Source organism: Solanum verrucosum, unplaced genomic scaffold (genome assembly GCF_900185275.1).
Source record: "Solanum verrucosum unplaced genomic scaffold, falcon-dt-bn FXZP01000241.1, whole genome shotgun sequence".
In the NCBI taxonomy this organism is placed as follows: Eukaryota; Viridiplantae; Streptophyta; class Magnoliopsida; order Solanales; family Solanaceae; genus Solanum; species Solanum verrucosum.
In genome coordinates this window covers 172,568-198,078 of record NW_026020543.1, presented here as the reverse complement: position 1 = coordinate 198,078, position 25,511 = coordinate 172,568, and the positions used below count along the sequence as shown (strand labels likewise).

Genomic DNA, 25,511 nt, shown 5'->3' with positions numbered 1-25,511 from the left:
TTTGAGACATCCTTATTGAACTGTTGAGCTTGAGTTTGCTTGAGGACAAGCAAAAGTTTAAGTTGGGGGTGTTGATGACTCCACAAATTGGACTCATTTAGGGCTATATTTTGATAGAATTAGTGTCCTCAAATGCATATTTTATCTCAATATTTGATGAAAACCCTTAAGTTTCAGGTATTTGGAGTTTGAGGGAAAGCATGGACACTACTTAGCAAAAAGGAACAAAAGCAGTTGAAAGAACGAAGAAATGAAGATCTGAGAATAGCCGAACTCATTCGGCGAGTAGCCAAAAGGTCTTACCTCGCCTTTTTTCTAGTGTGCTGAGCCCTGAAAGAAAGGATCAAATCGGCGGTGAAAAGGAGCAATGGGCGTGTCGCCGAGCAGTTTCACGAAGCAGTACTATGTCGCCCAATGATCCAAAACACGGTGATGCTGAATGATAGAGCAAAACGGCGATGAAACCTACCAAAGGGTGGATCACTAAGTTGATCGACGATCTCGACTAACGGCGCTGAATGATCTACTACAGCACAAATTTTTGAAAACTATAAATACTCGTTGAGAGTTGTAGCTTAATATCAGATTTTTAATATAGAATTTTAAGTATAGACTTTTTAGTTCTAATTTTGGAGAGGGTTTTGAAGAACTTGAAAACTCAAAGGGTTTCAACTCCAAGAAATTGGACTTGGGTTTTGTATATTCTTCACTCTTGGCTTGTTTTAAGACTTAAATCTTCATACACATTTGAATGCAAAATCATATTGGTATAAATTTCTATTTCTTTTACATGTCTAAGCTAAAACCCCAATTCTTGGGGTGTGATTTTGTGAATATGGGTTAGATAATCTGTTAGGTCTTGCTTTTTGATGATTTATTTGTTGTTTAGATGTGATTTCATTTAGTAGTTGTGGTGGAACTTAATGAAATTGTAGTTGCAAATACGATTTCACCTTTGTATTTTCGGCTTGCTCAAGAAAGAGGTCGTAAAACTAAGACTACTAAATTGATGGTCGATGGGATTGGGTTGACATGAGGTTCAGCTCGAGAGAGTGAACCCTAGTCCTTCTCCCACACACTCAGCTCGAGAGAGTAAGAGGGCTAAGGTGGAGGCTGTTCTTCGTGCGACAACTCGGTGTTCGAGAGAAACCGAGTTGATTCGGGGTAAGTTGCTCGATAGAGAATTTACCCCACTATAGTCTAGACTAGTTACAAATATTCAATAGATTTATTATCAAAAACATGTACCCAATAGTTTTGTTTATCCCGTATTCCTATCACATCCCAAGAACCCTATCTCCTTGATTAGTACTCTTTCCATTTTTATTGTTTTTGTTTACTACTGATAAACCCCTATTGATAATTGACGCTTGCGTCACCCCTTAGATTTAACATGTTTGTATTTGAAAATGTTTTTAACTATGACTAATTAGAACTAAATTTTATTTTTCTATTAATTCTCAAGCCCACTCCTTTGGTACCCGACCCTAACCCTTGGTTGGGTTACTTTACTATTGTACAATCGTAGACACTTGCATTGGAAGTTGTGTCTTGATTATGCAAACATCAGCCAGCAGCCTACCTTGGCTTTATTCGATTCGGGCTCTACCTTTTCTTATATGTCTGTTTATTATGCTTCTCATATGAGTTTGAGTTCTAAGCCTTAGGCAGTATCGTTGTGTTTGTCAACCCTCATAAGTGAGTCTTTAGTAGTGGATCAAGTGTTTTCATCTTCCTTGGTTACTATCCAGGGTCATAACACCTGGGCTGACCTTATTTTGCTCGATATGTTTGATTTCGATGTAATTCTAGACATGGAATGGTTATCCCCCTATGGTGCAGTCTTATATTGCTTCTCAAGAAGTGTAATCTTAGTCATGCTTGGTATTCCCTCGGTGGTATGATAGGGCTCTCGTAGTAGCACATCGATAGGAGTTATCTCTTTTCTCTGTCGGAGGCTAGTGGCTAGTGGTTTTTTTTAACTTACTTGGCCTATGTGCATGATATGAGCAGGGAGGTCCCTCCAGTTGCGTGAGTTCTAGTTGTGTGTGACTTTGTAAATGTGTATCTACATATCTACCTGGCCAACCCCTAGAGCATGATATTGACTTCCCTATTGAGCTTGAGCTGGGTACTCGGCCTATTTCTATCCTGCCATATCGGATGGCTCTTAAAGAGCTTAAGGAGCTCAATGTTCAGCTTTAAGATCTCTTGGGTAAGGGATTTATCAGGAGCATATCACCCTAGGGTGCTCCCATTTTCTTTGTGAAGAAGAAGGATGGTACGATGTGTATGTATATTGATTATATGTAGCTGAATAAGGTGACGGTGAAGAGATATTACCCCATGCATAGGCTTAATGATCTATTTGATCTACTAATACTTTGTGAGGCCCATGATTTTAAATACTCTACCATCTAGGCACCACGAAGATGTATCATGATTTGAGGCAGCACTATTGATGGAGCGGTATGAGGAGATATATTGTGGACTATGTGTCCCACTGCCTTTGTTTCCAACAGATGAAGGCCGAGCATTTGAGACTTGGTGGTTAGGTCCAAAGATTACCCATTCTTGAGTAAAAGTGGGATCACATTACTACAGACTTTATAGAAGGTTTGCCTCAGACTTCTAGAGGTGTTGATAACATTTGAGTCATTGTTGATCAATTTACCAAGTCAACACACTTCCTCCATGTCCAGTCTTCATTCAGCGCCGAGAGATTGGTTTGTATCTACATTCGAAAGGTGGTTCGTCTTCATGGTGTGCCTCTCTATCATATCAAATCGGGGTGCTCAGTTCACTTCTAGCTTTAGGAGGACCTTTTAGGAAAAGTAGGGTACTCGCATTGACCTTAGGTCAACTTTCCACCCATATACTGATGGTCAATCGGAGCGTACTATTCATGTTTTTGAGGATATATTGTGAGCATGTGTTCTAGAGATCAGAGGTCAGTGGGACCAATTCTTTCCTTTGGTAAAGTTTGTGTACAATAATATCTATCATTCTAGCATTTAGATGGCCCTATTTGAGACTTTATATGGTAGGCATTGTCGCTCTCTAATTGGTTGGTTTGAGTCTACACAGCCTAGACGTGGTATAGACTTGATTCAGAGGCTTTGGACCAGGTGAGGGTGATTCAGGACAGGTTTCATACAGTTAAGAGTAGGCACTAGAGTTATGTTGATTGTTGGCATCGGGTTTTCCTCCATGTGTCACCCATGAAGGGCATGATGAGGTTTGGAAGGTGGGGAAAACTTAGCTCCAAGTATATTGGGTCGTTTGAGATCCTTTGGACAATTTGTGAGCTTGTTTATGAGTTGGCCATACCTCCAGTATTTTCAGTTATCCATCCGATTTTCCATGTTTTAATGTTGTGTCGATATAATCCTGGAGAGTCTGATGTGCTCCAGTATGATGTAGTAGAGTTGGATGACCGTTTGACTTTTATGGAGTCGCCAGTTGTCATTATAGCCAGAGATATGTGAGAGTTGCGTTCAACAACCATTCTTGTGATTAAGTCCCGTTAGAGGCATCGCCCAATTATGGAGGCTACTTGGGAGATCGAGCAAGAGATGTGGGAGCAGTTTTCTGGCTTATTTGAGCCTTCGGTACTTCTTATCTCTTACATTCACGGATAAAAGTCATGCTAGTAGTAGATGTTGAAATGACCCTCCAGGTCATTTCTGTGTTCATGTCTTATGTTCATCGTTTAGAGTGTTCCTAGTGACCCAAGTCATTTATGACTTGTTGGGACTGATAGTTTGGTCCCCAAGTCATTCGTTTGGTTTTTATGTGTATTTCTGTATTTTGGAGCTTTTGAACCTTTAACGATCATTTTTTATCAAAAGTTCAAGAAGAAGACCTCATAATCCAATTTTGATGTTTCCATCAGATTCAGAATGGTCATTTTAGGCTAGCAACATGGTCGGCATGACTCCTAAGGCTTTGGGTGCGGTCTCTGTAATTAGGAATTTCAACTTTCATGTTAAGGCCTAAGTTTGACTTTAGTCAACATCCTGGGTAAACACGCTTGGATGAGAATTTTGTCCATGTGGTTAGCTCTCGAATGTTGAATTTGGTCTGAACGACCCTTCGTGCAGATGTTGAGGCTTCCAGGCTAATCTTGAGCCCCCTTGTGGATTTTGACTAAAAATAAAGTTTGGGGTGGGACCCCCTTTTTTGCCGAGATAACCTCATATGGAAATTTTGGATTGCTTCGTTGAGACCCAAATATAAAATTTGGTTGGGTAGCATATCTTGTTTATGTCGACGAGATTTCTAATGAATTCAGACCACCCTGTCGAAGATTTCGAACTTGCCAAAACCAGTTGATATGCACCAGTTGGTGTAGACCAAATTTGGTCTTTGCATTCGCAGGTCTTGGGTCACGTTCTTAGAGGCTAAGAAGGTTGGTAACCGCGTCGCAATGGGTTAGGCCCCTGGCTTTCGCGTTCATAGGGACCTGGCCGCGATTGTGAACCCCCAGGTTCTTTGGCCTTCGCGTTCGTGAGCTCATTTTCACATTCGTGAAGGGCAACATTCTTTCACTCTACGATCGCAAGCCTTTTGCGTTCGCGAAGACCAAATTGGCTTGGTCTTTTATTTGAATTATTGCATGTTACTTGTCTTGGTTGTTCCGAGCCCTAAATTGTGTTCCGTTTTGGAACACAAGTTTGGGGAACTATTAAGGACCTTTTGACAAAGTCAATTCCAAAAATTCTGGCATGGGTTCCATAACTCATGTTTGACTCCAAAGTTGGTTTGTTTTTGTTTTATGTGTTTTTGGTGCCTAAACGGCCATATTGATGTTGTGATCCTATTTTTGATAGCGTGACAATGCTCGGAGGTCGTTCAAAAAGGAATATTTATGGCCTTGTGATTTGTAGCGCTCACGGTCAGCCTAAAGGTAGGTTACGACTTCTTTAATATTAGATTGAGCTTGAATGCATAAATGCATGCTGATTAGAATGAATTGGGGAGGGAGTACCTAGTTGTTCTTATTTTCCTTTTCTTAGATACCATATTTTAGGTTTGATCAACATTATTTCGGGTGTAGTACCATCCTAGACGGGGACTGTGTGTATTTCCATGTTGTTGTGAATTGATGTGTTGATGTTACTTGTTATATTTGAGCATATGTGGCCTTAGTCTAAGACTAGACTAGTGTTGCCTTAGACTTGCGATCCTTGTGGCCTGTTAGCCTTGTTTCTTCTCCGACGTCGGCTTAGACAGACTAGATCCCCATAGACTGGAGTAGCAGCCTTGAGTCTGATAGTATGAGCCTTAATTTAGGAGTTCGCGCAGCTTCATTAATTTTTTATCTCCTTTCCCTACTTATGTGTCTCTGATGCGTTACCGAAGGTTTTGTGCTATCGCGGTGACTTGGTATTGGAGTGTTTTAGGCTTGGAGACTTCTTGTGATTCCTTGTGAGTGAACGTTGTTCCACGATGGCTTGGTATTGATTGTTGAGATCCTCTTCGGAGTCGACACGCCCTCGAGTCACTCTTGCTAGTTGGGGGGGCTTATACCATTGGGAGTGGACTAGTTGGTTGGGTGGCTTTGATATTTGAGATCCTCTTCGAAGTCGACACGCCCCTGGGTCACTCTTATTAGCTGGGCTAGGAGTAGACTAGATGGTTGGGCTGCCTAGATTAATTTATCACTCGTGATAGCTGGGCTGGGAGTTGGCTGGATTGTTGAGTATATATGGTTACTTGGGTTGGAATCTCGATTTTTGCTTCTTGGGTTTGGATTTGTGGTACTGTTCTCGCAGTAGACTTATTTATTATGTGCACCTGTCAAGCTTATGGGGGTCCGTTCGAGTTTTATTTAAACTTGTGCACGAGTGTACTTTCTAGGCTTATGGGGCTCTAGTAAGGTTTTGGTTTAGAGTTACTTAGACTTACCTTTGGTATGCTCGTGTTCTCTCTTTCATATCCGCATTGACCTTTATTTGTGTCTAGATTCTATATTTTTATACTTTTTACCTTTCTTTCTCAGTCGGCCTATGATGTCTACTGAGTACCTTTCTTTTCGTACTTATGATTTCGTCATGCAGGTCCTAGTACCACCTACTGGTGATGATTGTTCGTGCCATCAACAACTATTTGGGATCGGAGATGTGGGTGAGCACTTGGCATCCTGGACTTATTTGTCTCCTTCTATATATTGTGTATCTAGTTTTTTTTCTTTTGAGACTGATTTGCTTTGGGTCCACTTTTGGGACTTGTACTCTTATTTTTAGACAGCTCTATACTTGTGACTTCTAGGTTCTAGGAGGGATCTTTTGTATATAGTTCTTGGTTAGCTTCTGCTTCTGTTTCGTTTTATGGTTTATTTTGATTTATGTTTAGTTTTATCCTTATACTCAATACTTGTTATTTTAAGTTACAGGTTGGCTTACTTACTGGCAGGTTTAGTAGGTGCCATCATCACGCGAGGAATTGGGCCGTGATAGTTATCATTATCATCCTCTTCTTTATCTTCGCATCCTTCTTCTATGACCGCTAATGTGATGGATTTATTAGAATTTGTAGGTTCTATATGTTGTCCTTGGTTAGATACAATATCATGTAGTGATTTAGTGGGAGTTGATTTCTGAACTTCACTAATAGGTACATGTGCCTCTCTTTTTGTAGGATCATCGCCTATTTGCAGTCTACCCTCAAGAAGTGCAATCATCTGCAATAAGAGTAAGTTGTGTTTGATAATCCTCCTGATATTTATGAGTCATCATGTTTAATGATGAATTTTTTAATTGGTCCTCATTGTCAGCTGAATCTTCATTACCACTATTCATCACAATGTCCTTTGTAGGAACTTCTACATTATCAGTGACCTTCAGTTGAAGATTATTTTCCACCCCCATTGTATTACTGATGACATCTACTTTATGTTCCACTTCATTTGTAGGCATATGGCTTTCATAAATTAGTTTTAAACCATCATTGTCTTGAACTTTTTCAATATATGACTTATAAGTGTTAAGCTTTTCATGCTCTTTCACCTTATTACTGTCTTCTGTATCTTCTTGCCTTTGCTGATTTACAAATGTATTTGTTATCCATGGTGTATATATGTTTCTTATTTTCCCCCTCTGATCTTGCATCATTTTCTTTCTCTGTTGCATTAGTGATGTTATTTTTAGTTTTATTGATTTGACAAACAAAGGAATCTTATAAGGGGACCTGATCCTTTGTGCCAATACGATAACAAATGACAGTTGAAAAAAGTACAAAAGTTGGTGAGGTTGGTGCACGGCTCCCGAGCGTGACAGAATCCGTTGGCCAATAGCTGGCTTCTAAAGTTGTGTCTATCTTTGATAAGGTCCTCCTCAATAGACAGAACCTTTGTTTTTGCATTTCTGAAATACTCAAAATCTTAAGCAAAAACCACTCCTTCGAGAAGTATCTTCCTCAAGAGCAACATGGACCTGATAGAGCTGCATGTGTCTTAGATGTCTTAGGATTTATACTTCAGTGCTTATATTGTAAATCTATTCATGTGCTATAAAGGAATTAGATGTGTTCAGTTCATAGAAAAATCTAAGTCAGTTAGGGGTAGCTGGCTTACTGGGCAGCATTGTTGTTGCTTAGTTAAAGTCTAAATCATTTAGAGTTAGGTGATTTAGTGTGCAATATTGTTGTTGCTTAGTTGAAGTCTAAGTCATCTAGAGTTAGGTGGCTTAGTGGGCAATATAGTTATTGCTTAGTTGCTTTCTTTGTAGTAGAGTTGCTACATTGAGGGGGAAAGGATTTAGAGGTAAATTCCTAGGTTGCAAGAAGTTGTAATCTGAATCGTTGCTCTGTTTGAGTGAAATTGAGGTTGGTTGAAATCCTGTAGGGACAGGTCGTGGTTTTCACCGCCCTTGAGCAAGGGAGTTTCCACGTAAACTTCTCTTGTTGTTTACTTTACTGCTTGTGCTTGCACTACTGTTCTTGATGTGTCAAGGGACCTAGTCCATTGACTGATAGTGGACGCATACATCTTAACAATTAGAATTAACACCATTTGAACAACTTGACTTATTAGCCCCCATATATATTGCTTTGTTGCACTACATCACTGCATGTATTTTCCCTTGCTAGCTAGCACATCAAACGGATTAGCATGACCAATACTTTCTCCAGATCTAGTCGCCTTTATTAATGGGATGCCATCTTTCAAACTGCCTTCTAACTCTTATCACAGGACCATCAATATAAGATTTATTAGTTTCTCATCGAATTGCTTATCTTTATCATTGTCAACCACCTGTACTCTTCTTAATTCAAGATATAAAACCTTGCATTCTTGTTCCCCATACCCTTGAAGTTTACATTCATTACCATACTTAGGAAGCATGTCATATTGGACCTGCACTTTTTCCACTCTAGACGTATTTGAAGCCTCATTAACAACTTCCAGATCCACCAACTCCTTGACCCGAGCACAACTAGATCGAGTCTTATTAATTGTAACCAAGTCTAGATGAAGGGGTTTTCTAACCAATATGAATTCCTTAACAAAGAAAGTAGGCTTCAAATCCGGAAAGGAACTCCAACCATAGCCTGAATGGTCTCCTCCTCTACATTGAATTTTGCATCGTAAATTAGAGGTCTCATATACATTCTTAGCAAGAATATAGTAGCTAGATTTTGACATCATATTAATGAAATCATCTTTCCAGTTGAATCTTATTAATATATGTCGGTACCTCAATAAACCAATCTTACAATCCCCTTTGATGTTGTATTGCTTAGGAATTTGAATCTGGAGCTCCTCCAGTTCTGGTCAACCATAAGAGATTTTTTCAACCACTGCATATTGGAGATTCTATCATGTATTAATTCTATCAACCTCTTCTTCAGTCCCATCCAAACTACCCTTCGAACACCATTATTATTATAACAAAGTTTTTAATAGGAATGGGTTTCACCGTAATGCTATTTGATATTATCGTACTGGTTGCTTTAAGAACTTCTGCATACTGAGCTGTGATTGGAACGGCATCCATGATTGTGTTTTCACTAGGAAAACTTGTAGAAACAATAGGTAAACTCCCTCTCAACTAATTATTTACACCTATATCAAAATGGGACATAGGTGAGCGTGTACCATATTTAATAATTCTAGTTACTTCTTTTAGGAGAGTAAATATGTAATTTAACTTCCATATTTGAATTTCCTACTTTTAATTAAATATTTCCTCTATCCCCAATCATTTGTCCACTTTTGAATTGACACACTTATTAAAAAAATAATTATTGACATAGTGAGTTTATCATTTTACCCGGATTAATTATGAAGTGGATGAATTAAAAAATTTAAGATTTTCAAAAAGTTCTACATTTTTCAAAGTAATTAATTAAGGATATAATAGGTAAAACAAATTGTCCTTTCTTGATTTGTCAAAATTGACAAGTAATTAGGGACAACTAAAAAAGGAAAAGTGGACAAGTAAGTAGGAAATATTTGTCATGTTTTGTTTTTCGAAAATCAATTTAACTAATTTTCATAGATAAATTAGATAAAATTATTACTCCATATATTTTGAAATTAAATATTAGATATTCCAAAAATATATAAAAAGTACCATAAACTTACAAAATTTCTCTTATCAATGTGATGAAAAATAATCATAAAATATTGATCGAAGTTTCATATTATTTGACTATAAAAAGAAAAAAATTGTGACAAATATTTTGATATAATGAAGGTAGATAAAAGAGAAGGATATAAATAAATAAGTAATAGTAGAATTATAAAGTGGAGTAAAGTAATGTTTTTGTTAAATAATTCTATTCTTACACGATAAACGTAAACAAACAAAAACAAGTGGACAGAGCAAGAGTTTCTCCTGTCCGTGAATCGCGCCTATCCTTGTCCGATATTTATAGTCTTGACTCTTGAGATAAAACCACAAAAGACATTCATTTCACATGTAATATATTAGTATGAAAAATTTAAAATTATATGCTCCTTCATTAAATAATACATTATTACTTTATTTTCTTATATATTTAACTAATAATTATTAATTATTTTAATAGAACATGTCAAAATTCGAAATATTATTATTTATATAAATAATGTTTACATGTAAATGATAAATTTTGTGTGTTAGAACTTCAAAAAATATATTTGACCATAACTTTTTACTCTAAATTTCTTATGGAAAACTTAAATTTTAATTTTCAAAATAAAACTTAGACTTACTTAATTTTGAAAAAGCCCATTTGAAATCTCATACAACAAAATAAAATTCCGATAATCTTAAATCTTGTTTATTAAGAAAAGAAAGAAAAAAAAATGTCCATTTTTAGTCAGACTCAAGTCCCCACACTAGTTGGTTACATTTGTGGCAGGCAGGTAGGCTGAATTTTGTGAAGAAGAAGAGTTACGTTTTTGATAGATTAAACGGAAATGAGTGGAGGCGGAGAAGGAGACACATTGGAATTTACCCCTACTTGGGTGGTCGCCGCCGTCTGCACCGTCATCGTTGCCATTTCTCTAGCCGCTGAGCGACTCATCCATTATACTGGAAAGGTTAATTCCAAATATATATATATATATATATATATATATATATATATATATATATATATATTTCTCTTTAATTCAATTTTACATTCAACTCATACATACTGCTCTACAAATGTCTGCAGTATCTGAAGAAGAAGAATCAGAAGCCTTTATATGAAGCGCTACAGAAAGTTAAAGAAGGTGGTCCATCTCCCTTACTTTTTCTTCTTTTCTTTTTAAACGTCTGGCTTTTTAGGGGAAGTGCACAGATCTGCCCCTCCCTCACATACTATACTGTTAAATTTTTTAATTCTATTTATAAAAAAAATAAAAAATAAAATTAGTCATATGTTTTGGTTTGTAATAATCAATTGAAGTTGCTTTTTTTGAATTGATTGGTGAATTAATATGCAGAGTTGATGCTTTTGGGGTTTATATCCCTTTTACTGACGGTGCTTCAAAGTAGCATAGTCAAGATTTGTGTGCCTAAAGATGTGGTCATGCACTTACTACCATGTTCATTATCGGAGGCCCCTTCTCATGAATCACAACATCATCGGCGGCTGTTAGTTGAAGAAGAAGCAGCTGCTGCTGCTGCTGGCTATTGCACTGCAAAAGTAATCAATTTGTTTTCCTAGTCTAGTTGCATTTACTTCTTCACATCTTTCTTCTTAGCTCCATATTCCACAATGTAGAGAAAATGCGGCTTCTCTGAGGTCATTCATTGACTGCTCTTTATATTTTAAACTTGCCCCACTAGTTCATGTGTGTTTTCATCAAAGGAAGGTAGACTGGTGCTTCTATTTGGCAAGACAAAAGAATACTGCATTGTTGTTTTATTGCTTTTAAATTTATTATCTTTCTTACATTGAGCCATTGTTTGAGTTCCTTTTTTATCAAACAAGGAAAAATTTAGGGATGATTTGTCTTTGCTCTTTAGTAAGAGACCATGTGAAAAATATTATGCAGGCATTTACTTGATTTATTTTCTTAAATTTCCTGACTCGAAAGTTGAATTCCAGTTTTTCAGTATCTGATTCTGGAATATATAGTCATCATTTTCCGTTAGATTATTCTACTTCAGTACATATTGTCTGCCACTGACTTCTAATATCATTCTGTTGTGGATTGGAAGTCCTTAAATTAAGTATTTAATTATATTTTTAGTAGCTTTATTTATTATTCTAGAATAGGGTTTATATTTCATAGTTTTATAAGGATTAGGTTAATTATAGTTATTAGTTTGGAATAGGATTTAGGTCTCCTACTTTCATAAGAATTAGACTTGCTATTGATGTAATAAGACTCCTATTTAAAGGGGCTTTTGAGGAATAAATCAGTAAGTCATATTTTAGTAAAAAGCAAGAGATCGGAGTTCTCTCTTCCATTGAACTCTAAGGTTTCAGTCTCCCTTCAATGAGCTGAAGTTATATACAAAAATAGGTCGATCTAGGAATTCGAGCAAAGGCAAGGGAAAGTCAAAGTTAATTGATTTAGATTTTCCTGTTCATCATCATGTGACTCGATCCTTCTCTAAGAATCCTAACAATTTGGTATCGGAGCCTAACACAATGGGCGATGGGATCAGTTCCAAATTTCTCGATGAGATCAATCCAAGTTTCAAGAAGAACGTGTGATTACAGAAACACTAATGGACTCTAAACTTGCAGCTATGGAACAACGTCTCGGTGAAAGTATTGTCCAAGTCATTCAAGAACAATATTCTAGCCTGAGAATTGGCTCTACAAAACCAGTAGTCCATGGGGCAGAATCAAGTAATGCCCAGACAATTGGTAAATCAACAAATCCGGCTCCTAGAGGCAATACACTGCCTATTCAACCAGCTGATCATAATCATCAAACTAGAGGTAATTCCAATTCGACAATACCAAGGTATGCAAAAATGGATTTTCCTACTTATGATGGCACCAACGACCCACTGATTTGGGCATATCGTTGTGAGCAGTTTTTTGAAAATCAACATATAGCAGATGCAGAAAAGGTTGGAGTGGCTGGATTTCACCTGTTGGGAGAAGCACAATTATGGTATTATCAGCTTAAACGAGCGAAGGGGCCAATGAGTTGGGAAGACTTCCAAAAACAATGTTTCCAGCTATTTGGATCTCCTGAAAGCAGCAACCCGGTAGGTGAATTGGTCACGCTTCGACAAACTGGTAGAGTTTAAATTTATCAACGTCAGTTTCAAGAAAAGTTGGCTAGGGCTGATGAGCTTATTCCAGAACACTTGCACGTGGGAATATTTATGGCAGGGTTAGATGATTCAATCAAATTGGACGTGCAATTGCTCAAACCACCTGACTTATCAACGGTTATGAGTGTAGCCAGGGCTTTAGAGCAAAAACAACAAGTGCAAAAAGGGCAGCAGTCCCAGACAAGTCTTGGCAGCACAGTAAACTTGGCAAAATCTGCTACAAGTTCAGTCGATTCATTTAATACCAAGACCAGCAACCAGACCCCTTTGGTCAAGCGATTAACTCGTGCAGAAATGGCAGAGAGAAGAGCTAAGGGATTATGCTATAAGTGTGACGAATTATATTCAGCCATTCACCAGTGCAAACGACTTTTCTGGCTGGAATTGGATGATTCAGCAGACAATATTCCAGAAGTTCTGGATGATTGCCGTGAAATTCGAGCATGAGGACAAACTCTTTCAACGTAAGAGGGGGGTAATGTTGTGGATGCGTTGGAAGTCCTTAAATTAAGTATTTAATTATATTTTTAGTAGCTTTATTTATTATTCTAGAATAGGGTTTATATTTCATAGTTTTATAAGGATTACGTTAAGTTATAGTTATTAGTTTGGAATAGGATTTAGGTCTCCTACTTTCATAAGAATTAGACTTGCTATTGATGTAATAAGACTCCTATTTAAAGGGGCTTTTGAGGAATAAATCGTTAAGTCATATTTTAGTAAAAAGTAAGAGATCGGAGTTCTCTCTTCCATTGAACTTTAAGGTTTCAATCTCCCTTCAATGAGCTGAAGTTATATACAAAAATAGGTCGATCTAGGAATTCGAACAAAGGCAAGGGAAAGTCAAAGTCAATTGATTTAGATTTTCCTGTTCATCGTCCTGTGACTCGATCCTTCTCTAAGAACCCTAACAATTTGGAGACTGAAGAGATTGGAGTTCTCTTTTAATGAATTCTAAGGTTTCAGCCTCCCTTTAACGAGTTGATTTATATATTGCCTTGTAAATCGATCCTTCCCTAAAGATTCATAACACATTCCTTTTAATTTTGTTTCAGCATAAGGTCCCATTACTCTCTCTTGAAGCGTTGCATCACCTTCACATTTTCATCTTTGTCCTTGCAATTGTTCATGTGACTTTCTCTCTTCTGACAGTTGTATTTGGAGGAGCCAAGGTCTGTAATAAAATCTGCTTCATTAACTTGTTGCTGGTCTCTTCAACTTTGTTTGTTGTTTGAATTGAGTGTTTGTAATTTACTGATGGTCTAGATACGTCAATGGAAGCACTGGGAGGACAGTATTGCAAAAGTTAATTATGAGACTGCACATGGTATGTATGATTACCTGTGAGATCTTTTATCCAACTCTTTGCTCCATATCGCAAAAAAAAAACAAAAATCTCATCTGATTTATTTCCTCTATGAGGAGTTTAATTTTACATGATAATTGGTGCCGCTTAACTCTGTTCTAAAGGACGATTAGCAAATAAGAAAGAAAGAAATGACCTAAGGAAAAGCTTACGTGGAAAACTTTAATTTTACTTAATAATTGGGAGCCGCTTTACACTGTTCGAAATGATGATAATCAAAGATGAAAGAAAGTAAATGACCGATGTAAAAGCTTACGTCGCCCCTGATGTTAATGCTCCCTGTAAAACTAGTTACTTTCTTAACCAAGTCTTTAAGGTAGTAAACTGTTGACATACTGCAACCCATGAGAGGAAAGATACGTAAGAAGCAATATGGAGTTACTCCCCTCATGCATTATATCTAGATCAAGCTGATCTTCAAACTAAAACAGTTTGATGCTTTCTTTTGCAGTTTTAAAACCACGGGTTACACATGTCCAGCAACACGATTTCATCAGGGACCGATTTGTGGGTATGGGCAAACGCTCAGCCATTTTTGGTTGGATGGTAAGCAGTGTCCTTCCTCAATAAGCAGTCATTCTTTCCCTATCATATATTTCTCCTCTGTATGGTAAAACTTACCTTGGGAACTTCTCTTAAAACACATTAATGTGGAGAGAAAAGAAAGATAATTAAATTTAAGCTATTAAAGATGGGGAAGGTGCATATGCTCTCAAATGACACGTGAATATGTGATGGACAGATATGACCACTTCCTTTTATCCTTTTATTTTGTGAGAAATGCCAATGCTGGATCGTGTCTCCAATAAGTCCGTCATATATCTAGTTTAGCTAAAATATGGTTCACTACTTCAATGCGTTGAAAGAATTTATATTATTAGCAAGTTTTATTTGCTGTCGTGTTAGGGCCCTGTTACCTGAGAATTCTATCCAAGCAAGTACTGGTTCTTATTCTCAACAAATATGATAAGCTGGGCACTTGCAAAACTTTGAAAAACATGCTGAATAAACATCAATTTTATTTATGAGTAAGACAGAAGGTGAAGAAATGGGGAATTTATAATAGAGCAATCACGTGGTTGTGTAGTGCCTTTACATTAACATAAGCATCTCATACTTTTGTTTGGTTTCCACGAAAACTTGCAGCACTCTTTCTTTAAGCAGTTTTATGGTTCTGTCAGCAAGTCAGATTATGCTGCTCTGCGTTTGGGGTTCATTATGGTAACTTCACTATGTTACTTGTCTGAGATAATTGTTTGTTGTTTTGCCATCTTTTTGGTGCTTAATTGCTCATGTAGTATTAAGTTTCTTCTCTTTGGCAGACACATTGCAAGCAAAACCCAAAATTTAATTTTCACAAGTACATGATTCGTGCTCTGGAAGATGATTTTAAGACTGTCGTCGGTATCAGGTTAGTGGCCATTCTCCTCCCTCCTCTGCCACATCCCACTGGGAAGAATTTGCGATGTTTTTCTCACTTGTTGCCATTTTCCTGTGTTTTTTGCAGTTGGTATCTCTGGGTATTTGTTGTCATCTTCTTGTTTCTGAATGTTAATGGTATGCCAACTCTAACTTGGAATAGACATTTTTACCTTGTAGCTGCTTTGAAATGTTTCAATGCTATACTAATGCAGAACAAATGGAAAAGGGTGGTATTGGCAAGTAATAATTGGGTACCAGCAACCTTAGTGCTGTTGAAGAGAGTTGTTCTCTTGGCAAATGGAAACTAACAATTGAATAGCAGCAATTTTAATGTTCAGTTACCTTTATCTCAAAAAAAATAATTTAATGTTATTGTGGGCTCAAAAATATCTGCTTGGTGTCTGCAGCGAGGGCCATCTCCCCTCCCATAAAATCCCAAAGAGTGCCACTGCCAGTAGCTGCAGTTTACTTACTGCTAAGTTGATTGTTGTACTCATTGTTATAATTGCTTAAGATGTTGGACTAACCAAACATTTTTGAGTACATGGTACTACACACTTCTATTCAACAAAAAATCGAATATTCCCAATTTATTTCCTCTTTGACTTCAAGGATAAGGAAGCTGTGGATAGCGTTGCACTGTACCTATTGATGGTTACACAGCTGGTGCTATATTATGCTCGGATAGAACCTATCGAAGATAGTTGTTCTCTAAGAAACTAGTAATCGACAGCAATAATATCTAGGCTCTTAAATTTTCTGCTTCTTAGGTAGGGCCTCAAGTAGGTTGTCCCCCTCCCCCAGGGGCCAGGCTAAATCCCAAGTCTGTCACTCGCAACAGCTGCATTTAACTTATTGCTAAATTTATGGCCCACTCTTTTTATAATTGTGAAAGTGTTATCCAAGCATTTATAACCATGTGTCACTGTGAACTTATACCCAACAATAAGCTGAATGCCCCGAGTTTACACCCTCTTTCAGGATGAGAAAATTTGTGAATTAAACTTTGACTTATCACAGAAGAAATTGTGGAATTAGTTGTCTTGTAACTATGGGTACGACCATTTGCCAACTTCCTCGGAGGCAAATGTTAATAAGTTTATCTATGTCTCCGTTCATATTGTACATGCTATAGTTGTAATTTGATAGCATCTCCTTATGCTTCCGCAACTTATGATTAAATTAAGCCACAGCACTCTTTTAGATGATTCATTCCAGACACTGCCTTTAAAAGTGTTGCCTGCATAACTATCACTTTGCTTTAATATAATTTTACAAGTTTCATTTCATGTTTCAGTTTGGTCATTTGGTTGTGGTTTATATCTGAAAGCTGTTAAATTCATTTTATATTTTCCAGGTTGGCATACATACTTCTGGATTGCATTCATTCCTTTTGTTGTGAGTTGGATCTTTACTAAGCCTTTTGCTAGATCTAATTTAAATTTTAAGAAAAGCCATTCAAACAAAACAGTTACTTCCTCTATCCCAATATATGTGACACACTTTTTCTTTTTGGTCCGTCCCCAAAAAGTTGACACATTTCCTTATTTGGCAAATGTTTAGTGACAGTATCAATATTTTACCTATATTGGATCCCACTTATTTGGCAAAAAGTCCACAAAGGTGTACTCTTCTATTTACAAATTCATTTATTTAAAGGTTAGTTTTGGAGCATTTCTAGATTCCTATCAACCTTCTCAGGAGTTAAGATGCATGTTGAATGTGGATGTTTCCTTTCTCACACATTCAATTACTTTTCTTTCTTAATTGCTCTTAATATTTATTTTTTCAACACGAGGCTCCTTTAGCAACAACCTCATCTTCTTCCTCTTAACTTCTTGTTGGGTTTTTATCAGCTTCTGATTGCGGTTGGCACAAAGTTGGAGCATGTAATTATTCAGTTAGCTCATGAGGTAGCAGAGAAACATGTCGCGATAGAAGGTGAATTGGTGGTCCAACCTTCTGATGATCACTTCTGGTTCAAGCGCCCTCAAATTGTCCTCATCTTGATACACTTTATCCTCTTCCAAAATGCTTTTGAGATAGCATTCTTTTTCTGGATATTGGTAAGCTAAAGTTATTATACTATGTTTTCACTCAGCTTACTTTTCTATTTCTAATCTTGGTAGTTTTTCGTTCTCTCAATAGGTGCAATATGGCTTTAATTCCTGCATAATGGGACAAGTTGGTTTCATTGTTCCACGACTTGTTATAGGGTAAAGTCCAGTGCCCAGTTGGGTATTATATATAGTGTAAATGTAGGAAAAAATGTGTTTTGATGATGATGTGATTGTGTTTTCCAGGGTAATAATTCAAATGTTATGCAGCTATAGCACGTTGCCACTTTATGCTCTTGTTACACAGGTTAGTGTTTTAAACAGGCATGGTTTGTTGAGTAGGTTGATATGAATGAATGTTGAAGTTGAATCTGAATCTGAATTACAGATGGGTACCCATTTCAAGAAGTCAATATTTGATGAGCACATTCAAGTTGGTCTTCTTGGTTGGGCTTCGAAAGCGAAAATGAAGAGGGGACTCAAGGCTGCTACAGATGCTGGAACTTCAATTGAGGGTTCTACAGTAAGATTACAGATGTCAGGAATCAACCAAAAGGAAACAACCCCTACCTAATGGATCTTAATTTGGAACACAATTATAATCAACTAGTCCTGTCCTAATTAAAATCTTATTAAAGTTATAAAATATTTTTTTCAAGTCTTCGAAGAAGACCTACCAACTTCTCTTCGTATTTTAGCAAACATCTGCTATGCATTTACTATACATATTATTTTTTTACTTCTTTGCTATACAAAATCATACTTCAAAAGAATTATATTCTACTTTTTCTAGTATCTCCCTTGTTAGATGCAAATGGGTGTAAATATGCTTGAAGAGAAATAATACATGTTTGTAATAATTATTACTTGTGATTGATTATACAGTAATAGCATCGCAGAGTTTTTTATGCCCCTCTTTCCAGAAATTACACTGTTCTATTAATTAAATGATGTATTAAAAAGGCCATTTGAGTATATTCACCTATTTTCACAATTTATATATAGATGGAGAACTATCATATTTGCGCTCAGATCCGGACGGGAAACCTTCATGTAATATTTAGATACAGGAATTTTCAAAAATGACAATAGTTTGAATTTTATTAGCAACTTAAACAGAAACCTTCATCTAGTATTAAAATATAGGAATTTCAAAATATTACTATATGTTTTGAGGTGTCAATCGACTGTATTTGTTATATTTATTCATGTATTTAGTGGTATTGACTAATATAGTCCGTGTATATACAAAAAACAAAAATTATAGAGAATTGTATTCATTCAATCTAATTTCACTTGTATTCATTCGCTCTTGTATCACTTGTATTAGTGCGTGTATTTAGATTGTATCAACAAATACACTCAAGATGTACACAAAGATACAAAAATATAAAAATTAAAACAGGTGACTATATTCATTCGCTCCAATTTCAATTTATTTCATTTGCTCTTGAATCGAATACAAAATGTATCGATGAATATAGTTTATATTGCCTAATACAGTTTGCATGTATACAAAGATACAAACAACAAAAAATACAGGAATCTGTAATCATTCACTCTAATTTCACTTGTATTCATTCGCTCGTGCATCACTTGTATTCATTCGCTCTTATACCACTTGTTTTCATGTGCGCATTTAGGCTATATCAACGAACACAGTCCGCTTGTATACATAAATACAAAAAACAAAAAAATAATAGACTATTTTCATTCGGTCTAATTTCACTTGTATTGATTCTCTCTTATATCACTTGTATTTATTTACTCTGTTATCACTTATATTTATTTACTCTGTTATCACTTATATTCATTCCCGAAAATATAAAAATACAACAAAAAGAGATAAACATGCAAATATACGTAGGTGGAAATACAAGATATAGAGAGGTGGAAATACAAAATACAAATAGAGGTAAAAATATAGAATACAGAGTCAGAGTAGAAAAGAGAGAGGGGGGAGAGGAAGTCGGAGATGACGAGAATGACTTAGAAGAAGTTTTCTATCACCTTTAAAAGATAAGTTAACATCAATCATCCGTGTAAATATAAATATACAAGATGAAAATAATAATAGGAGAGAAACACTTAGAGTAACATAAGAAGGAGTGACTTACATTAAAAAAAAAAAATTACTTAGGCAAATGTCTGAGCGAAGTGCAACGCGTTTGAAAATTTGAGATCGTAAATGAATTCGAGTACCACTCTGATCGCCTCTCTTAAGAAAACTTAATAATTATACAGAATAATTGACATAATTATAATATATATATATATGTAAAATTATAATTATATCTTCGTTCATTTAAAGAAAGAAACTAGCATGTCATATTGTGTACATGTTTTCTTTTCAAAATACAATTCAAAAGTAAACTAATACTCTAAAACTAATTGAATCTCAATAAAATCATAGTTTTGGTAAGTTAATAGAGAACTCTAAAAAAATACCTTGATTACCTTATATATTAGAGCACAAATTTAAATAATTTTTTGTTTGCTAAAAAAAATTGAAATAGCTTGCGTGGGTGTGGGTGGCGTGGGGGTGCGGAGGGAGGGGGGAGGACTTTTTCTGCAAAACAAAAAAATATTTTCTCAGTAGCATCCCCTTCCACGTATGTAGTACATTCAACTACTAGCTAAGATCAATTATAAGAAACTTCATCTGAAAATAAGAAAATGCACTTGATGAGTTGGAAAATCATTACTCAAAGGAAGACAAAAGGAGGACTGGGAGTACAAAAGAGCGAGGTCAGAAACAAATCTCTCTACACCTCCTTAGTATGGAGAGATTTCAAAAATCTCAAAACCCTTGAGGCAAGGATCCTTTACTTCAAAAACTGTCACAAGAGATGTTTAACAAAAACAGTAGAGTACCCTCAAGAACTTGAAAATGCATTATGCAAGGCTGAAAGACAATGCACTAAAGGATCAAAATAGAATGCTAATAGTGGTAACACAATTAGATTCTCGGAGAATAACTGGATCACAAATTTAGGGAAAATTAGAAGCCTCATTCAAGGGCCTCTGAATAAAAATGAAGACCCTAGATCCATGGTTGACTCTATCAGTTGAGTTCCCTGACAACATCAGCAACATCATAAATGACAATCACCTCCCCCTCCCCCATTGAAAGAGAGGACAAACTCATATAGGGACTCACTAGTAGTGACTACTTCTCAATCAAAAGTACACATTCTCTCATCAATAAGGGAACAAAAGTGAACAAACAATCAAAATAAGTATGGATGGATCTGGAAGCATAAAAATACCCAACAAACTCAAATTCTTCATATGACTCCTCCAACATAATAGGCTGCCAACCAACCATTACTTCCAGAAAATCAACAGTGGTCATAAATGTAACAACCCTGTATCCTAGAAAGACCAACCAGGAGACATTTCAGAAGTTGCATGTGCCACCGATGGGTGCCACCTACGGATCGTAGATGGGGTCCGTGGTTGGCCACCTGCAACCCCCTCCCAGAACTCTCAGAAAATTCAGCTAAGGGTCAACATATGCTAGGACCTATAGACCGTAGGTCAGACTACGGTCTGTGGTCCAGGGCCGTAGGTCGGACCCCTGATTTCAACTCCCAAAACCCCAGTCGACATCTGCCAGGACGGATTGTCGGTCCTGCCACGGTCCATCCGTCCTACCACTGTCCGTCGGTGACCCAAACAACTTTTTAGTCAGGGGTTGTTTGATCTTTTCCCTATGCCACTACAAGAAAAATGATCTTTAGCGAAGGAAAATATGGTCGTTAAAAGTTCAAAGTTGGTCGCTATAAGTCAATAACGGCCAAAGCATATTAGGTCGTCATCGATCGCTAAAAGTTAACAACCTGATTTGAAGCCCGGTCATTAAAGATCCTATATAGATGATAAATATTCCGGTCGTTATATTTACTTTTAACGACCAATTTTCCTTTCGTTAGTGTCAAATTTCCATACGCTAATGCCTATTTTACTGTTTGTCAACCCCCTTGTTAAAAAGTTGTAACAACAACATTTTATTTCACTAATGTGAAGTGTTAACAAATATAAATACAAAATTATATTTTTCTATATATATATACACTTGCATCCAAAATGAAATCAAATTTTCATTACTAATATAAAATTTCATTGTGATTTACAAATAACTAAAGAATCAGAATTAGGAATATATACCTTCAAATTGTATGATATTATTCTTGCCAACTCCTAGAAACAAGATAAATAGAATTGTAGTGTTTTTACAAATGACAAATCTATTTTGACCAAAAATTAAGTAAAAGACAATATCTTTAAATCATCTTGCTTTAATTTGTATTGTCTTCAAGGGAATATTCTACAGACTTCAAATAGTTCATCTGTCAAAACAATAAATTCATATCAGTTTAGTGACAAAATTAATACTAGCAAATTTATTTAGAAAATAAATGACTAACCTATTCACCATATTAACAAAATAATTGAAGCAAACATCATTTGATTGGAACTAATGTAATAACCATGATTCAGAAAGTTCGTCTTATTTGTTTCGGTTGGATAAATTTTGGAGTTTCAGCCAAGCAAGGTACTAAAACTACAAGGCAGAGGAAGGTTCTACTAATTGGATAATCTAGATATTGTTGTACTTAACAAGAAAATGCAAAAAATGCAGTCTCAATATCCATGATAAGCAAAATAAATTATAAATGACTAGTGCTGAGAAAAACATGAAAGAAATCAATAATTCGTGTTTTGTTCAATTTAACTGTAAAGGATATTGATGAGTCCACAAGTTGGACTCATTTAGGGCTTTATTTTAATAGAAATAGTGTCCTCAAATGCTTATTTAGTCTAAATATCTGATGAAAACACTTAAGTTTCAGGTATTTGAAGTTTTAGTGGAAGCATGGACACTTAGGCGCAAAAAAGGAACAAAAAGGCTGAAAAGAACGAAGAAGCTGAAGCCTGAGCATCGCCAAGCATTGCTTGGTGATTCGCCGAAGGGACGCACTTCGCCCTTTGTTCCAGTACGCAAAGCCTGAAGGAAAAGATCAAGTCGGCGAAAAAAGGGAGCAGTCGGTGCATCACCGATAAGTTTTGCGAGGCAGTACTATATCGCCCAATGACCCAGAGCACGACAATGCCGAAGGATGGTGCAAGACGGCGATGAACTACACCAAAGGGTGAATCGCTGAGTTGATTGACGATTTCGACTAATGTCACCGAATGACCCGCTGCAGCACAAATTTTTGAAAACTATAAATACTCGTTGAGAGTGATAGCTTAGTATCAGATTTTAGTATCATAATATTTTCAGTGTGAAACAATTAATATAATTTTAGTACTTTTTCTCTGAGTTTGAGAGGGTTTTGAAACTTGAAGAAGAAGAGAGTTTCATCTCCAAGGATTTGGACTTGGGTCTCTCAGATTCTTCACTCTTGGCATGTAACAAGACTTAAGTCTTCATACCCATTTGAATGCAAGCTCATTTAGGTATAAATTTCTATCTCTTAATGTGTGGCTAAAAACCCCCCATTCTTGGGGTGTGATTTAACAAATATGAGTTTATATTATTGTTGGGTTTTGCTTGTTGATAGGTTAGATGTCTTTTAATGGTGAATTGACCTAGCGCTTGTGGTTTAATTTAATGGGTTTGTAGTTACAAATACAAAACCACCCATTTGTTTTCGGCTTGCTCGAGAGAGAGGTCGCGAAACCAAGACCGCTAGACTGATAGCCTAAGGAGTGGGTCGACATGAGGTTCAGCCCGAGAGGGTGAGTCCTAGTCCCATATCCTAACACTCAGCTCGAGAGAGTGAGTGAGGTAAGGCGTAGGCTGGCCTTCATGCGGTAAATGAGTGTCGAGAGGAACCCATTTGAAACATGGTAAGTTGCCCGAGAGGGAACTTATTTCCACCTAAAGCTTAGCCTAGTCACTATTATCTTGCAAATTTCATATCGAAAGCATATACCCAACAATTTATACCAATATATATTGCGGTCACATCCCAAGAATCCCCTCTCATTCATAGATTTCTTTGTTATTTTTGCTGTTTTTACTATATTTGTGACAAAACCCCCATTTGATATTTGACACTTTTGTGTCACCCCCCTTTAATTTACAATATTTTTAGTCGTTAATGTCTTTAGCTACGACTAGTTAGAACTAATTTTATTTTTCTATTAATTCTCGAAACCACTCCCTTGGGACACGACTCCAACCCTTGGTTAGGTCATTATACTATTGCACGATCGTAGGCACTTGCATTGGAAGTTGTGTCATTGATTACGGGGAGTGGTGTTATTTGAGAATTTTTAGTTTAATAGAGTTTCTGTTCTTATTAGTGGTAGTTTACTAATTTTATTTTTAGTTTTGTTTTGTTAATTGTGTAAACATTTTAGAAAGCATGAGTGTTAATGGTAGTAACGAGAGCCAGATGGGCCATCAGGACGCATCAGCAACCTCAATGATGTCTAAGAGCCCAACATCAATGATCCATATCTCATGGAGGTGTTGGAGCCATCCGTCTGCCTCCAGCATAGGGAAATGTCGTGTTCCACATAACAAGCACCATGTTGCAACTTTTGCAACTAAAGGGACTCTTTAGTGGATTAGCTCATGAGGACCTACGTGAGCATCTTCAAAACTTCGTAGATGTGTGTGGACCATTCTCGTTCAAAAACATCTCTCAGGAATCAGTTCGATTAAGACTATTCCCTTTCTCATTTATGGGGAGGCATGCAAGTGGCTAGCTGAGTTGCAACGTAACTCGATCACTTCGTGGGAGGAGTCGGTCACCGTATTTAATGTGCGATTTTTCCCTCCATCGAAGATGATGACTATTCGGGATAGCATCCAAAGCTTTAAGTGTATAAATGGAGAGCCTCTGCACGAAACTTGGCTCCGGTTTAAAAAACTGGTGCTACAATGACCAACCTATGGTCTACCTGATAATGTGCTCCTTCAATACTTCTACCAGAGTCTAGACTCGGTAAACAAAGGTGTAGCTGACCAACTCTCACCCGGAGGCTTAATGCATCAATCATATGCAGTAGCAACTCAGCTTCTCGATGGCATAACAACCATCAACATGGCGTGGTACAACCGCGAAGACCAGGTCTTACCGGTCTCATTTCGGCTATCTAAGGAGCAGGTTGAAAAAGACAATGAGAGAGACCAAAACATGGCCAAGATCATGACGCAACTTGACATTTTATCCAAAAAATGTTATAGGGGCTGGTGCCCGTGGTGTCAATGCTGTGGGAGTCGGGGGTGCGAATCCTGAGGAAATGAAGTTTGAAGCCATGTATGACGAGGAAGTAAATTTTCTAGCTAACCAAGGCGGGGCCTATCGTTCAAACTACCCGAGGCAGGGTGGTAACCAAGGATGGGTTAGAGACGACAGCTGGAAGGATCAAGATCATGAATGGAGGAACCGTAATCCAAATTGGAAGGATGGAGAGAATGATAGATATGTGCCTCCCCACGAGCGTTAGAAGCCCAATGATTCGAAAGGTGGTAGGTACGAGGATATGCTCTCGCGTATCGTAAACAAAGTTGAAGGGTCAGACAAAATGCTAAAAGGCATGAAAGAAGACTTGTCTACCCTCAGCCAGACCGTCACCTCTCATTCAGTTTCAATCAAGTAGTTAAATACCCAAATGGGTTATATCTCGTCTCATCTCAATCCGAGACAACAAGGGGCTTTGCCTAGTGATACTATGGCTAACCCTAAGAGTGACGTATGAAGGTGGACTTATGTCGTACCACGACTTTAACTAAGGCGCTATTTGGGAGGCAACCCAAAACCCTTTAAGTGTTTCCTAATTACTAGTATAATAATGGTGTGTTGTTTGTGCAGGTTAAAGTAAGGGAGGTGATTGAAATAGTATATGGAGGCAAGCAACAGGTCCAGTTGGCGGATCACCGACAAGATCGACGAACACGATTCTTTCCGCCGTTTGACTTAAGGC

At 37.0% G+C, this 25,511-nt stretch overlaps 1 protein-coding gene across 2 annotated transcripts; it reads left to right on the top strand.

The window, feature by feature from the left end:
- The first annotated feature begins 10,317 nt into the window (after window positions 1–10,317).
- Window positions 10,318–18,337, top strand: LOC125810010 (MLO-like protein 1). 2 transcript variants are annotated; one of them, XM_049489526.1, is made up of 14 exons: window positions 10,318–10,531; window positions 10,651–10,708; window positions 10,922–11,124; window positions 13,775–13,891; window positions 13,986–14,046; window positions 14,537–14,631; window positions 15,232–15,306; window positions 15,408–15,496; window positions 15,593–15,642; window positions 16,865–16,905; window positions 17,364–17,573; window positions 17,656–17,723; window positions 17,811–17,871; window positions 17,953–18,337. In XM_049489526.1, exons 1-14 carry the CDS (start codon window positions 10,409–10,411, stop codon window positions 18,136–18,138), a joined length of 1,437 nt encoding a protein of 478 aa, XP_049345483.1. In that variant the 5' UTR covers window positions 10,318–10,408; the 3' UTR covers window positions 18,139–18,337. The 2 variants fall into 2 exon arrangements, with proteins under 2 accessions (XP_049345483.1, XP_049345484.1); XM_049489527.1 differs by lacking the exon at window positions 15,232–15,306 and having other exon boundaries at window positions 10,361–10,531.
- The last annotated feature ends 7,174 nt before the right edge of the window (window positions 18,338–25,511 follow it).

What these genes read in the sequence shown, in the direction of transcription:
- LOC125810010 (XM_049489526.1), top strand. Translation starts at nt 10,409, where the DNA reads ATGAGTGGAGGCGGAGAAGGAGACACATTGGAATTTACCCCTACTTGG. An exon ending in CATTCTTTTTCTGGATATTG is followed by an intron (nt 17,574 to 17,655) that starts GTAAGCTAAAGT and finishes TTCTCTCAATAG; the next exon opens with GTGCAATATGGCTTTAATTC. An exon ending in GTTCCACGACTTGTTATAGG is followed by an intron (nt 17,724 to 17,810) that starts GTAAAGTCCAGT and finishes TGTGTTTTCCAG; the next exon opens with GGTAATAATTCAAATGTTAT.